Source organism: Orbicella franksi, chromosome 6, assembly GCF_964199315.1.
Source record: "Orbicella franksi chromosome 6, jaOrbFran1.1, whole genome shotgun sequence".
Taxonomy (NCBI): Eukaryota; Metazoa; Cnidaria; class Anthozoa; order Scleractinia; family Merulinidae; genus Orbicella; species Orbicella franksi.
The window spans coordinates 17,336,897-17,351,963 of NC_138150.1; the positions used below are offsets into that span (position 1 = coordinate 17,336,897).

The 15,067-nt window shown below is 40.2% G+C and overlaps 1 protein-coding gene across 1 annotated transcript; it reads right to left on the reverse strand.

Annotated features, from left to right (window-relative positions):
* Window positions 1-367: 367 nt before the first annotated feature.
* Window positions 368-12,413, reverse strand: LOC145490485 (uncharacterized). The gene is made up of 10 exons (XM_081469595.1): window positions 11,579-12,413; window positions 9,893-10,028; window positions 9,126-9,255; window positions 8,562-8,648; window positions 7,833-7,918; window positions 7,519-7,545; window positions 4,957-5,645; window positions 2,000-2,135; window positions 1,723-1,855; window positions 368-1,084 (listed from the first exon to the last, which is right to left on the reverse strand). The coding sequence occupies exons 1-10, from the start codon at window positions 12,193-12,195 to the stop codon at window positions 999-1,001; spliced, it is 2,127 nt and encodes a 708-aa protein (XP_081325721.1). The 5' UTR covers window positions 12,196-12,413; the 3' UTR covers window positions 368-998.
* Between the last annotated feature and the right edge of the window lie 2,654 nt (window positions 12,414-15,067).

Below are 15,067 nucleotides of genomic sequence, written 5' to 3' on the forward strand. Positions count from 1 at the left end.
CCAACCCCTCTGGAAATTCCAGTTAAGCTTCATACATTTCTTTAAATTTCTTGGCCTTCCAGAAACCCCATCCCCCAGGAAATTCCAATCCCTTCTGTGGGTGAGTATGGATATTTTCTGGAACTGCACAATGAAGCAATAGTACATATGAGGTCAAGATGGCTGGACCGAGACGGAGTCGAGGTCCATAAACTCGCAGAGAAAGAATGAGGCCAGTATCCAGCCATCTTGACGGACCAAGCTTGGTCAATAAAGGATTTATTATATGGCTTTCTGAGAAATTTTTCTAGCAGGACATGACGGGTAGTCCCAAGCGGGCAAGATGGCTCCATCTTGCCCACTCAGGTAGCCAATCACAGTGCAGGATTTGATTCATCTTGCCCGCTCATGGAGCTAGCCATATAATAAAACAGATTATTAATACCTCAAAATACTGTAAAATGGATTATTAATAAAAGCATTCTGAATGACAACAACCTTTTCCTCAACAAAAGCATTCTGATGGGGAAAATAGGTTGATACTATCAAAAATCTGGACATGTTCAGATTATATATCTGGGAAAGAACAGTGAAACAATTAAGTTTCTTGTAACTGGTCAAGACATTGCACAAAAAGTTGAGTTTTCAGGTGCATAATGGATTAACACCTTTACTTTTCGTTTATCATAAGCATCTGTCACCAGCTTCCCCTGAGGTCATAAAAAAGCAAAGCAAAGGAAGATATCTTCCCAGTAATGCCAAAATCTTAAAAGCAAAGTCACCTGGTTTATGCTTCCCTTCAATTACAATCCTCCTTAAATTATCCTCAATTACAATCTTGCGATTTCCCCTTTTAAAATCTCTAAAACTTATAACAAAGGAAGTCTTGAACTGTCTCCTATCCCGGGGCAAAGATCCTCTGCACCCCCTCCAAATATTGATGGTTGGCCTGAGGGTTCTTAGACCTCAGGGGAATGCTGGTGAAAACATGCATAATTTAGTGACTGTTGTTTCTTTTTCTAGTCATATTCTGCCCCAATGGTAATGCTGAGATCTCCTGGCAAAACCTGTGTTGAATGATACCACTGATTTGTGTCCACAACAACTGCAAGTTAAAAACATATTAGGCCAATTAACAACAACAAAAAGGCGAATCTAAAGAATGGCACTGCCCTGAGTTATGCATGGTTCTTCTTCGTCTTCTTTTATTGGCTTGAATTTTTTTGGAGGGGTTCTATCACCTATTTTAAACTTGGTGTTTTTCCACTGTTAATTAATCATGGCCAGCTTAACATACAGTATATCCTCTATCAACCCCCTGCCCCCCACCCCCCTCCTTCAAGGGCCTATTATATCCAGTCCTGTCACAATGAGCCCGCAATTTCCCTGCCTACAGTAAATTACTTGTTACCTATTTCACACTAGAACTCACTAATCTTGACTAATAACAAATCCGTCTCTGGCCATTAATGTTTACTACTTCAGTTATCCTGTATGTGACTACAAAACAAATTACAGCACTGGTATTCCAAGCATATTTGAAGGAGGGGCTTAACATTGGAGGTAGGCCAGGGCTTATTTAATTTAATGGAAATTTGTTTTGCACTCACTTTTTTCATGTAACAATTAAATATTTGAATTTAATCTTCCAATTATAACGTAACATCCCTCTACATCATTGTGTTCCTTCCCAGGAAAAAGGTACATAATTTAAACGAAAAACAAAAACTTTAGCTGACTTACTGACTTCTCCCTTGTTCATTGTTGTTGTGAATATGGGCTGACAGACTTGTTCACACTCTGGGGGAGGGATCAGAGTCCAGGTCTTTTGGCCTGACAGCTGCGCCTGCCATGATGGACGGTCTACACTATCAATCTAAATAAAATTATTACGTATTCAGCACAATGTTATGTTTGCATACCAGGAAAATCATTTAAGGCAAGGATCAGCCTTAGCCCACAAACACTTAACGCCCTTACACCATGGCTCTGGAAATTTTAACAGATGTCATATACATACATGTATCTGAGCTCCAGGTCCCGGTCCTCCCATAAAGATCCAGTCCTGTTCGCTGGTCTCTGATTGGCTTGGCAAGAAATATGGTAACTGGTAGTGAGTACGCAATTCTTCTCTGATCGTAGGGTCACAATTACTCCTGAAAAACATGCAGTGGAAATAAGTAGGCTTTTGTTTACATCATAAGGAAAAACGGTGTCAATGTGTGGTGTAAATTGTGTTAAGAGTCAACAAAGTTCTCAAGGCAGTAGAGTTATTGGGACAAAATTGATGATTTTCACGACCACCTAAACGAACAGAACACCGACATCTAGTTTACTAAAGAGAACGAAATTGACAATTTTCATGACCACCTAAACGAACAGAACGCCGACATCCAGTTTACTAAAGAGGATGAAGTTAACGATTTTCACGACCACCTAAACAAACAGAATGCCAACATCCAGTTTACAAAAGATATCGAGGAAATAGAAAACTTCCTTTTCTAGACTGTTTAGTAAGCCGCAACAACAACGCTGACTTTATTATACGAAACATTTACCGACCCACTGAAACTGATGCAACAAACAGGAACCCAATGCCTGTTACTACAGTGACTATACCTTACATTAAGGTAAGGGTACTTCTGAGACCATCTCACTGATCCTACAGCCCTACAACATCCGTGTAGCCCACAAACCTAAAACTACGTTGCGACACCTACTGACCAACGTGAAAGACAGGGACAAACCTAACAACAGACAGGGAGCAGTTTACAAGATCAAGTGCTCCGACTGCCAGCCTTCCCTAATTGGTGAGACTGGCAGAAACCTTACCATGAGACTGACTGAACACAAACAAGCCACGAGAAATGGTGATGCCAACAATCACATTGCTGTACATCATCAACTGACAAACCACAACATTGACTGGGACTCTACTCAGTGCTTAACCTGCAGTACAAACTATTTTCAACGACTGACTCTGGAAAGCTGGTACACTAACCTAGAACAAACGCCACTTAACAGATGTCAACAACTACTGACGCCTTACAAACAACTTATCCATGACCAAAATGAAACCTACAAACGGACTTCCAACAGACCGACTTAATTTGACTGACAAAGACGGACCAAAAACCGACCAATTTGACTAACAATAGACGGATCGAAATCCACCAATGACTGATGACAAACTTTACACGAGTCTTTCAGCCAATACCATCATGGCTAAACTGACCAATCATGTTCAACCACCCAGACTTATAACATCATCAGCTGACAAAACTATTCACTTGACTCTGAAGATGACTTCCGCTCAGGTTGTCGAAACGTCAGTCACCAACAACAGTTCTTCTCAGAACTACCCTCACCTGGACGATCACAACATACGAACTACTGATACTCCTGGGTTCAAACCATTTACTATAAAACATTCTTGTTACGGAAAGCTTTGTTTGTATCCATATAGGTTTTTGACAAAAATTATCAGCCCACTGAAGCCTATCATTTAGCAAAACATACTAGAAACAACATTCTCTCAAACATGTATATACATCTACGGTGGAAATCTGATTTTTCAATCCTCCAAGGGAACAAAAATTGGTTTGAAAAGTATATAGGGCAAATTCATGAAAAATGGGAGGGGGGGCAAATAACAGTGCTCAACTGAGGGGAGCCTGAAAACAATTCTGTTATGATTGACTTATCTGGAGGTTTGAAAAATCAAGGGTTTGAGAAACTGGGATTCCACTGTATATTATAGTTTATTTCATCTGGGAAAAGTGATCACTCAAACTAGAAGCATATCCTCTTGGTGCCTGGTTAATTTTCAGTTGTTTGCCTCTAACACGTCAAGCATGGCATGTTCAGTCCATTTCTTTTGTTAATAAACTTCAAACAAGAAATTATTTAAATGGTTTGCACTAAAGTAATTAGACAAAGGAGCAGTCCCTACTGTTCAGAGGAAAAAATATCCACAGTACTGACTCACCGTTAGGAACTTAAAATCAAGTCTGAATGCCAAAACTCATAGAAATATTCTAAGAAGAGCACTTTCAAACACTAAATTTATTGCAAACATTATAGTTTTTGATTCAACAAAACACAAATTTTTGTTTATTCTTATCACTAAGTTATGCTTGTAGTCCGGTTCAAGATTATCTTCAATGCATTAATTTAAGCCAGCAAACTACTAAGCAGCCAATGACATTTGGCCTAGTCACTGCGAACATAACAGACCTATGAACAAAAGAAGTCTGCCAGATAATAACTTGTCACCTTAGATTTAAATGTATAATTTGGTGGATGTGGCTGAAGTGGTTGCACTGGATGTCCCCCCTCTCCTGCCCCCCTTATTGTCCTTTTTATCCCAGTAAAAGGTTCACTTACAGAGACACAAATGGTTTTGTATAACACATGGCAAATTATCCTAGGATGATAGGGTGCCATTAAGAACCTGGTTATCCTCTGCTACAAATTAAAGGCATTTTTTCTGGAAAAATATAAAATTTAGCTTGTTTGCTTCATACATGTGCATATCAAAACAGTTAAAGAAATGAAAAGGTTTCTTTTCAGTTTATTAAATATAGCAGTTCTTTAATATTTGCTCTTTTACGATCCACTGAGAATTTGTAAATTGACAGCTGGTTTATGCCCTGAACAAATTTTACTCCCCCACTAGACAGGTGTGCATATAGATCCCACTCGTTCAATATGGAAAAACAAACGAATCTGAAATCTGACTTTTAAATCTACGTTTGATCTGGAAATAATGAGTGCAAACTTTGAATAAAAACAAGAAAATCAGTATTGTCACGACAACCGCTATCAATTACCTACGGAACTTAAGTAGATCTAAGAAACCTCTATTCAACACAATGTCAGCTGCGTTTTATAATACATTACATTTGTAAGATTCGAGTCCCTTTGAAAGAACTATCCTTTTTTTCAGTTATTCGCTTTTAGATGTTCTTAACTTACCAGCCAAAATACCATGGCTCCGCTTTCCATTCTGACCTTTCCTTTGACATGTTTAGCGCCTGTTCCAAAGAAATAAACTCCGTTCTATAAGGGAAGAACTGACACTCATCTTCGTTCACTCGATAGGCTTCTTTGTTCTTGTCGAAAAGATCCTTGAAAAACGTAAAATTGAAACGCCCGACAGCCGACCAGTTCTTCGCACCGTCAACAATCACAACTGGTCGACCACTGTAGGCATACTTCGAGACGAATTCCTGCTTCGACAAGTTAGAAACTCGAGGAATCTCGGTCAAACCTTCACACAAAAGCGTGCAGTTTGTACGCTTACGGGTTACTTCGATGAAAATTTCGTTGACATCCACGAGGCAAAGTTCTTCTTTCACTTTCAGCAGCTCGATCACGTCGAAATAGTATCCAGCTATCGCCAAAACAACAGGTAAAATGACAATCAAGAACCATTTCAAGCTTCTCCACTTTGAAGAGGTTGTTTCACGGTCCTTCCCAACCTGCCGAAGAAATTCCGAACGAACTTTCTCAAGAGTTTCTCCTCGTTTCAGCGACTTTTCACGCAGATCGGAAAAAAGAACGACAAGTTCTTCGACGCCTTTCGTCGCAGCCATTAGGGATTGGCAAACCAGGCCCGTCGCCCACCAGACCAGAGTGTCTGCTTTGTCTTTATAACTGTGTTTTCATCAATGCGGCATTGACCTAATGCATATAGCGCCAAAACATTATAAATATTGATAAGCCTTCGTCAATTAACTACACAGCGTGAATATAATAGAAAGAGTATTAAAGAGAGGCAGGGATTTCCTTGTTTCCAGATCTTTGTCGCTAAGAAGCATAGAAAAGTGATGGGGGCGGGGGCGGGGTGGGGAAAGTACAAAAGAAATTCATGCAAGGGAGGGTGAAAAAAAAAATCGTGCAAAGAAGAACTGAAGAAAAAAATCCTGTAGAGTGCATTGCACTGGCGGGCAAAACTGTACCCGCCTGAAGGGCACCTTGGCAGCCACTTTATACTGCAGTGGAAACCCGTTAAAACGGTCACCAACGGGACATGAAAATAAAATTTGGCCGTGTTAACGGGGTAGGATCAAACCACAAGACTGGACTAAATTGAGTGACGTCTTAACAGTTACATCACAATTGCCAGGAGTCCAAGTAACTATTCTTTAATAACATTCTGGAAAAGAGATATAACATTTAACAAAATGAAACTTCAATCAGGGTATAAAACATTAATAATGGAAGGATGAACATAACTGGTTCAAGTGACCGTATCAACGGGGTAAAATTATAAAGGATTCAGTACAGGTTGGGATTTCAGAATGTGGCCGTTGGCCGTATTAACGTTACAGGGTGGCCGCATTAACGGGGTTCCCTTATAAGAAAATGTATGGGCGTTTCGCCGGGACAAAAATAAAAAAAAAAACAGTGACCGTGGTAACGAGGTGTGCGAAGTAACTTCATCATGGATACCGCTGGTAGTTTGCATTTAAGCAAGCTCTCAACATATAGGAACAAAACAATATAATCTAATCTCTTGATAAGAATGATTTCACAACTGAAGTGTATGAATCAAGAATGTGGACACTAGCCTGTTCCAGGCTCTCGATCAGTGGGCATGATCGAAAAAGCGAGCGGGCGACGAGCGGGGTCTGATAGAGAAAAAGGAGAGGTCTCTTTTCTCTCTCGGATCCCGCTCGTCGCTGATCCCGCTCGTCGCCGGCCCGCGTTTTCAGGCGATCGCCCCCACCGACCGAAAGCCTGGAACAGGCTATGTGGACAGAGATGTGCACGGACATGCCGAAATGTAACGCTTCCCTTAAGATAGCCGCCAAGATCAACTTTGCGGGACAAACGTTGGAATCAAAGACAATCATGGAGGCGTTAACACAATTGATGTTTTGGGCAGTTTCAACCTATTTTAGGTTTTGCAAAGTAAACGACGCATTATCGTCCAAGTCCGATCAATACATTAAATTTATTAGCTGGAAATCGAGGAAAACACACCAAAAATGCTTCAATTTTGCACATTTTTCTGGGAGGGATACCCCCAGAACCCCTCCCCCCCCCCCCCCCTAGCGGAATAGGCCCTTTGGCCCATATTTGTAACTGGACTGCCATTCACAGAATCTTAGCTAACACCTTGATTCACTGCATGCCAAGAATGAATTTTATTACAAGGGGAAGGAATAAATAAAATTGATATTTCCCTAAACATCAAATAAAAAATGTAGTGCAGGGCCATTTTAGGCAATAGTATACTCTGATGTATCTGATCAACTTGTCTACTTGGTTATGTGAGTTTTATGTTTCCAAAAAGATTGTCTGAAACATAATAAATATTTTGTTTGAACCCTGTTCCAGGCATTCAGATTGTGAGGAGTGTCCAGATTAAGATTGCTGCGGTATAAAATCCTCCCCCCCCCACCCCCCACAGTGAAAAATCCTGCAAGCTGAAAATACAGTCCCACCCAACCCCGAGTTCTAATGGTCTGTCCCTGAGCTTGGACTCTCTCTTCCGCTTAAAGTGGTTTTTTTCGATCGGGCTGCACTTACCTCACGCAGTGGCTTTCCATAACAACTCTGCGGAAAGAAAGAAAGAACAGCTTCGACTTTTGCCTGTGCTTTTTCGTTTTTGGCGTGTCTCGTCGAGGGAATCAATTACTGTTTTGTATCAATTGTTCTTTACCGATCTTTATTTTATTACTTTACCATCTCGTATCAGACAACAGTCATTATATATTATATTTGCAACATTATTGGTGTTCGCATGATTTTCCTTTTCATGTCCTTTCTCTGTTTCTCCTTTTCTTTCCATCAGACGCGGCCTTTGCCTCCGCGACTTTCTTCTGGTCTTTCTTTTCTGTTACCTTGGGTGCTACGTCTACTGACAACCGGATTGATTTGACTGACACATGGGCAAGTTGATCCATCTCACTCACCCGTCCCACTTTTGCTAAAATGAGTTTATAAAGATCGATTATCATAAGATCAATATGCTTTTCGGAATTCCGTCTGATTGGTTAGCCTTACAAATTGTACTAACAGCTTGAGCTGTATTTCAATACCGCTGACAATTCTTATATACAATAACCTATAAATGTCTCTCTCTGCAGAAGGTTCCCTATATTCAAGAGTCGAAGTCAAACTATTCCAAGGAAACGTGTCTGGTCGCATAAAAGGAAACACAGAGGAAAAGGGCACGGCAAGCATGCATGCCAAGAGCTCCATATTACTCAGATTATCTGCACCTAGTATGGACGTCCAAAAATCAGTGACTCTAATTTGTTTCTTGAGTCAATATGACATTGGCAGTTGGCAAACAGTTTGGCAAACAGTTTGGCAAACAGTTTAGCCTGTTTGGCGACTTTCTCAAAAGATTCTTCATTATTACTTTACTCGCTGACACAGGAAACAACTAAAATATACACCTGGCATGGTTTACGTCCGGTCTTAGTCGGAGTGCTTAAAATATTTACAGAATGATATAGTGCGCTGCAATGGGTGATTAAGCTGAGGAAGGCAAAACAAAGCAGGGTCTTATTTGGACCTTATTACGTAGACATTAACAAGGTAAGGAGAGTAACGAGAGTAATATTAGTCGTATTCTGCTCCAATAGTGATGCTCAATTCACCAGTGGGAACAACTTTTGTGGAGTGAAACCATTGATTGGTGTCCACTACAACTAAAAGAAAGAAGTATTAAAACAGAACATTAGAACAAGATAGTTGAGAACTTAATATTAAATACTATTGAGGCCTTATACTGAGAGAGAAGAAATCGCTCTTTACGAGTCCTGCTTCCATCAATTCACCCGTATGATGTTATTAAAACAGATAGAAATCCCCACTTAGTTCTCTCAATTTAAGGGTATATTCTGCTTCAACTGATTTTAATATTGAAGACCAACATTTTTCTCAGTTTGAAACACGGAAATTGCTTGTATATTCTATCGTTGATTTCTTCTCAGTTTAAATTTTATGGCTGATAACGTTGGAATGACAACATTACAGTAAAGATAGCAGTATTAAAGATTTCATCTCTTTTTCTGAAAAACTTCAAAACACTTCAAAAGCACTAGACACTACTCAAGTCTAGGCACGTTTGTAAGTAGTCTGCCAGATCCCTCATTCTACCGTCCCTGCCCCCAATCCTAACTTACTTATTTCTCCTTTGTTCATTGTTACTTGCATGGACTTGCAGACATGTTCACACTCTGGGGGAGGAATAAGAGTCCATATCTTCTGCCCTGACAGCTGCGCCTGCCATGATGGACGGTTCACCATGTCTATCTGCAAACAAGAAACAGAATGACGTTAGTTAGTGAGCTTTTAATCGAGAACCAGAACTTTTTTTCCTTATAAAAACAAAATATGCGATACCGTCTCTATTAAGTAAAATTCTTCAAGATTGTATTTTCTTAGTCCCATCCCAGATATCCTTCCAACCTCGTTCTCAGGTCCGGAAGGGCGGGAGGCTTTGATGAGAGACCTGGGAACGAAATTGAATCTTCCCTACTTCCGCCTTTTCCTTATGGGGGTAGAATTCAATTTGAACTCTCTCTTTAATTTCCCTGTCAGGATTCAATTAACCCTATGTAGGGCGGCTGCGCGTGGCGTAGATGACGTTTTATGGATATGACTATATGTATCTTGTTACCTAAGTCCCGAGAAACGATTTCAGCATCACTTCAATATTACTGATTTAAAGCGTTGCTACTTACAGCTGAAGAATACTAAAAGTATGTGACTTGTTCAACATTATTGAGTAAATATGAAATTTAGTATTCTTCCACTTTCATCTTCATTACCACATGAGAAATTATAAACATAAAAAGTTTGTCTCAAAACATAACAGTTTAACATAACAGTTCCTCGATAAGTTGCCGAGTATGTTATGAACTGACTGCCTTGATCACGTGTCACTCACGTGTATGGGTGCACCAGGCCCAGGTCCTCCCATGAATATCCAGTCCTGATCGCCAGTCTCAGCGTCCAGCGGTATAAAGTAAGGTCTGTTGTAGTATTTACGCAACTCATTACGAACAACGGGGTCGCAGTTACTCCTGCATGAAACAAAACAGAGTAGCTTTGATCTGGCATTCCTTAAAACTAACTAACTAACTTGTGACTTGATAAAAATTACGCTCTATCGGGCAAAACCCGTTTTAAAACAGTGCCATGTTTCATTCTCTATAAGGTCGAACTTCCACTCACGGCCACTCCTCTGCAACGGCCTCTTTTGTTTTGGCCCAGCGAAAGGTCCTTACAATAACTCTTATTATAGCCTCTCTACAACGGTAACCTCCCCACAACGACGCCAATGGTCACCAAACGCCAAAACGTTTCCCAACAGCGAAAATAACCTCTCGGCATTCCATGATATTAATAATAATGATAATAATAATAATAATAATAATAATAATAATACATAATATTTTAAGAGGAGGCCTCCAATCACCATAAGGTGGTTTTCAGGAGGGTCCTCTGAGAAAATAAATGTTAAACCTTTAAAATACATTAAAATCTAAAATACAATAAAAAGGACAAAAACTTATGGGGTAAGCTAACTAAGATTAAAAAACTAAAACAAGAATTAAACTACTACTAACTAAGGTTAAAATGGTTCAATAAAAACTGTTTCAGTTTGTATTTAAAAAGAGTTTTCGGCATCAGTTTCTTTAAAGAAAAGCGCACATTTTCTCCAAAACTTTCTTTTTCGCCATAAATCGGTCCAATTGACCATTCTTCGTCTCTAAAGAGCAAAATTTACCTCGATGAAGGAATTCATACATTTTTGGTTAAAGCACTTGGTAGTGTGGCCCAGTCGTTAATGGCTTTATAATATGTTTTGCTTTTTCCCCATTCCGTTCTTGGCCTACTGACTTTGGGCATGTAGCCATTTCGAGTATTATGACCGTGTTGTTGGTTCATGGTGGATCTGAATACACCGAAATGTTTGGGGATGCTACCTTTCATTGCATCTTGCACAACACAACACCGATGACCGAACCGCCTCGCATGTAAAGACACCCACCGGAACGACGTCAGAGCCTCTGCTGATGACATTTTCGACTTAACGATCTTCTTCGCAAAGCGATTTTGAAAAGATTGTAATTGTTTCATCTGTGTTGTAAGACCAGGCTGGTCACCCCAGACAATATCTGCATAATCTAGGTGTGGTAGGACAAGGCCATGCTATACTCTGAGTGACGATGTTACACTGATGATATCGTGAAAGGTGATTTACTGTTTTATTACCGTGCAAACTACGGTGATACTGAAAAGATACTGACCAAGGTTTATCTCACGCCATTAAGACAGAATTGTTTTGATCGACTCTTTCAGGCCAGTATTCCTTTGTTTTCGTATAAATCCTTCAAACTGATAACACAACGATACTGCTTAACTATATTCATGACGCTGAATTGCATATGCACGTCCGGCAGTTTGCACATAATGATGATCGTGAAATGATAAAAATAAATGTCCATCTGTGATATTAGTTATGTATTGGCCATATATGCAAACACAGGCTATGGTTGTCAGCAAGTTAGTAAAACTTAACAGTTTTATTCTTCAAGTTTTTTGTTTAATAAAAAAGCCTAATACTTACCAGCCGATGTACCAGGGCTGTCCTTTCCATTCCGCTCTTGACTTTGGCATTCTCAGCGCTTCCTTCAGAGAATTGAAACCAGATTTGTAAGGGAAAAATGTGCAACCCATATCAGGATTTTCTTCAGCAGCCTCCTTGTTTTTGGAGTAAAGGCGTTTAAAAAACTGAAAGCTGAACTTTCCCACAGCAGACCAGTTCTTTGCAGCATCCGTAATGACCACAGGCCTCCCACTGTATGCGTACTTGGCGATGAATTCCTCCTTTGATAGATTAGAAACTCTGGGGATTTCATTCACGCCCTCACAGAGAAGCGAACATTTACTCGGTTTGCGTGATATGTCGTTTAAAAGCACTACATCGGGTTCGAGGAGGCAGGGTTCGTACACGTTTTCCAAAAAAGAATAGCTCCAGAACACGGCAAGTGCAGGCAAGATTATGTACCAAAGAATCGTGCTCCAGTTAAAGAAACTACTCGTCTTCTTCTTAGACGGAACGTCATATACCTCTCGTAAGAATTCAAATCTGATGTTCCCTATCGATTCGCCGGATTTTACACACTTTTCGCGCAGGCCAGAGAAGCGAGAGACAAGATCGTCTATTTTCTTCGAGCGCCCCATGTTCAGTTCGAGTCAACTGAACACAGTGCCGTGTGGTTTATTCTCGGTTGTCGTTCAGTTGGCACTTAAGAAAGAATGGCGATATTGGTTTTCTTTCAACCTGAAATGGTCAAGCTCCTTTTTGATGCAAATTTATTTCTTGAGTGTTTTGCTAAAATTGTCTGATGAACACGGATCACTTCCCAGTCTGTTTCTTTTACTGGTGAAAATAATTATTAGTCTAACAGACTCCCGATTTGAAACTAATTGCAATCATCAAGACATCAGTTATTCTTGCTTATCACTACAAATAGACACCCAGTAGCTCAGGAGCTTTGTTAACACAATTAGGCTCCGTAAATGTGATAAAAATAGTTTCTATAATGTGCATCACTTTATCATTAATTGTCGTCGTTTACATTTACATCTGAATTCTTGCAAAGTCACCCAATGGCATGAGTGCAAGATTAAATAAACGAAATTTAAAACTTTAATTTAACAGTTATAAGAGACATTTAATAAACTCAAAAGGAAAGGAATCCGCAAAACGGATCAACGGAAATCAGACTATTACTGGCACAAAAAGAAAACGATTTTTCGCACTTGGATCAAGGGGAGTTTAGAAACACTATGAAACTTTTGAAAGCCTGTGGCGTTTTTTTTTTTCAGTAATATCAACAAGAGGAACTAGTTAACACCACTTGGTACAATACTGCTTCTTAAACCAGCTGGCCCAAAAAACTGGGCACGATATCGATGTATGTGAATACGTGCACGGACTGTGATATTTGTTTTTAATTTGACTGGAATTCAGGAAACTGTGCTTTAATTATTGCGCATTTCCGTTCGTGATAAACGTACGTTAAATCAAGTTAGGCATTTGAATTTTGATAGGTATATTTAATACTCACTTTGACCTGAGAGATAACTGGATGTTGCGTGAGATCTTGGTCGGATGGGTAATTCCGTTCGGCGCCGGTGTATGATCCAAGGCAACCTTTGTCAAACAAAACCAGTCATAAAACCTTAACTTCTAATATTGGCGTACAGATAACCGGGCCCATTAGTCTGAGATGGAGTCGATTTGTTTCAAGAATCCATTTTCACCAAGAGAGGATGAAGTGTGAGAGGGAGAGAGCATCGTACTCAAGGTATTTTCAGACCACTCCTGGTTTCGGAAATCCCAACGAAGTAATATCCACGGAAGAACTGGGTACCATGTCTAAAATATCTTGAGAGGGATTGGAAAAAAGCCTGTATTGAGGATTTTAAAACTCTCTTACCTTTCCGTTTTCCTTGAAATATCTATTTTCCGGCCGAGTTCTTGCCGGCTGATCGAGAAACCTAGGGGACTCGCACCATCAAGCTAGCAGTAGGGCATGGGGTGGACTTGCTAAAATATGTTTGATTCCTTGAATTCCCCTTTCCCCCCTCCACCACCCCCAGCCAACAAGCCGTCCAAGTTTGCTAAGTGTGTGTAAATTCAGGTTTTGTGTCTGCAGGCTGGGAAATTTCGAAAAGTAAATCTGCAAGAGTGTAAAAGTTCAGGCATTTCTGCTGGGAAAAAGGAACAGAGATAAATTTGTCCGTAACTTGAAAAAGTTTTAAAAATTCATATTTGTTTGCTGCTTCGTGGCGTTGATGGTCCTGTACGAATTCTTACAAATTGGCTCGTGCACCCCTAACATTTACGTTCTTGAGCAGTGATGTTCACTTTTTCGTCATACCTAGAGCACTGCATTGAATTGAGCGCGCCCACTAAGATTGAAACCTTGTTTTGCGACAACGTACCACCCAACGCAAATCTCGACGTAAGTTTTTATTTTTTTAACACTACTCCCTTTCGCTAGGACTCAACGGTAATGAGTCAAAATGGTTGGGAGGGGGGGGGGGGAGGGGTAACATTCAATCATGGCCAAGAATCTCTTGTAGCCACCTTGTTACTAAGCTTTTCTCTAGCCATCTGACAGATCTATAGCATAGCTCATATTGTCATTTCAGAAGCTTCAAATAGACACGAGGTTAATATTGACCATGCAGATCCTGTCTAGTGATTGTTTCAAGGCCATCGTGTAGCCAATCACATTGCTCGTTTAATCAGTGGTCGGTCAGTGGGTTATGCTAAGAAGAAAACAGCAGAACTCAGTGCTTAAAGGAGCTCAGTCACGGTACTTTGAGTTATGTTGGCCACGTACAAATTACCTTTAAATTGGAGGAAACCTGAAAATGAAAGTTAACTAAGACAGAAAAACACCAAAGAAAAAATGATAAACCATAAACAAGGACGGATAAGGATGGAGAAGATTAACACGGATTACAAACAACGAACTTGAAAAATCGGAGCTTAGTCGGCACTTTTAGCGTTACTGTTTCATTTTCTTGTTTAAACTCCTTAATGTTTGCCACACATTGCTTTTAATATCAGTTGTGAGAATTTGGTGGTACATCACGACAATTTCACTCAGTTGATGATTTTCATTATCGTCATCACTTTTGTATTGATATTCAAAGCTGCTCGACTGTGATGCATGATTCATTTCCACCTGTTATCTCTCCCCCCCCCCCCCCCCCCACCCCGAGCAACCCTCTGGAAAAGTCCAGCCCTTCGTGTCTGGGGGTGGGGAATTGTTGAAGGCGGTCTTGTCCTGGGGCTAGGCCGCTAGGGGGCGGGGCAAATAAAAAAAAATTGTTTCCGCAACGTGGTTTTATATCAAACGCAATGGTGACCCACCGCTTGCTGGGTGTGAGCAAATTTGTTGGAAAGCCGATAAAGTTTGTTTCGGCTTGGCTAGGGCAACAAAATCTTCCCAAATGAAAGCTCATATTTGAAAGTAAGTTTATTTAATACAAATTGCAGTTTTAATGTATTAAAATCGCTGCGTTCTTGACAGAA

Excerpts from the sequence above, each read along its gene's own strand:
- LOC145490485 (XM_081469595.1), bottom strand. The coding sequence starts at position 12,195 with ATGGGGCGCTCGAAGAAAATAGACGATCTTGTCTCTCGCTTCTCTGGC. Across the intron at positions 9,256-9,892 it reads GGCCTGGTGCACCCATACAC|ATAGACATGGTGAACCGTCC; the intron begins GTGAGTGACACG and ends TCTTGTTTGCAG. Across the intron at positions 1,856-1,999 it reads GACCTGGAGCTCAGATACAT|ATTGATAGTGTAGACCGTCC; the intron begins GTATGTATATGA and ends AATTTTATTTAG.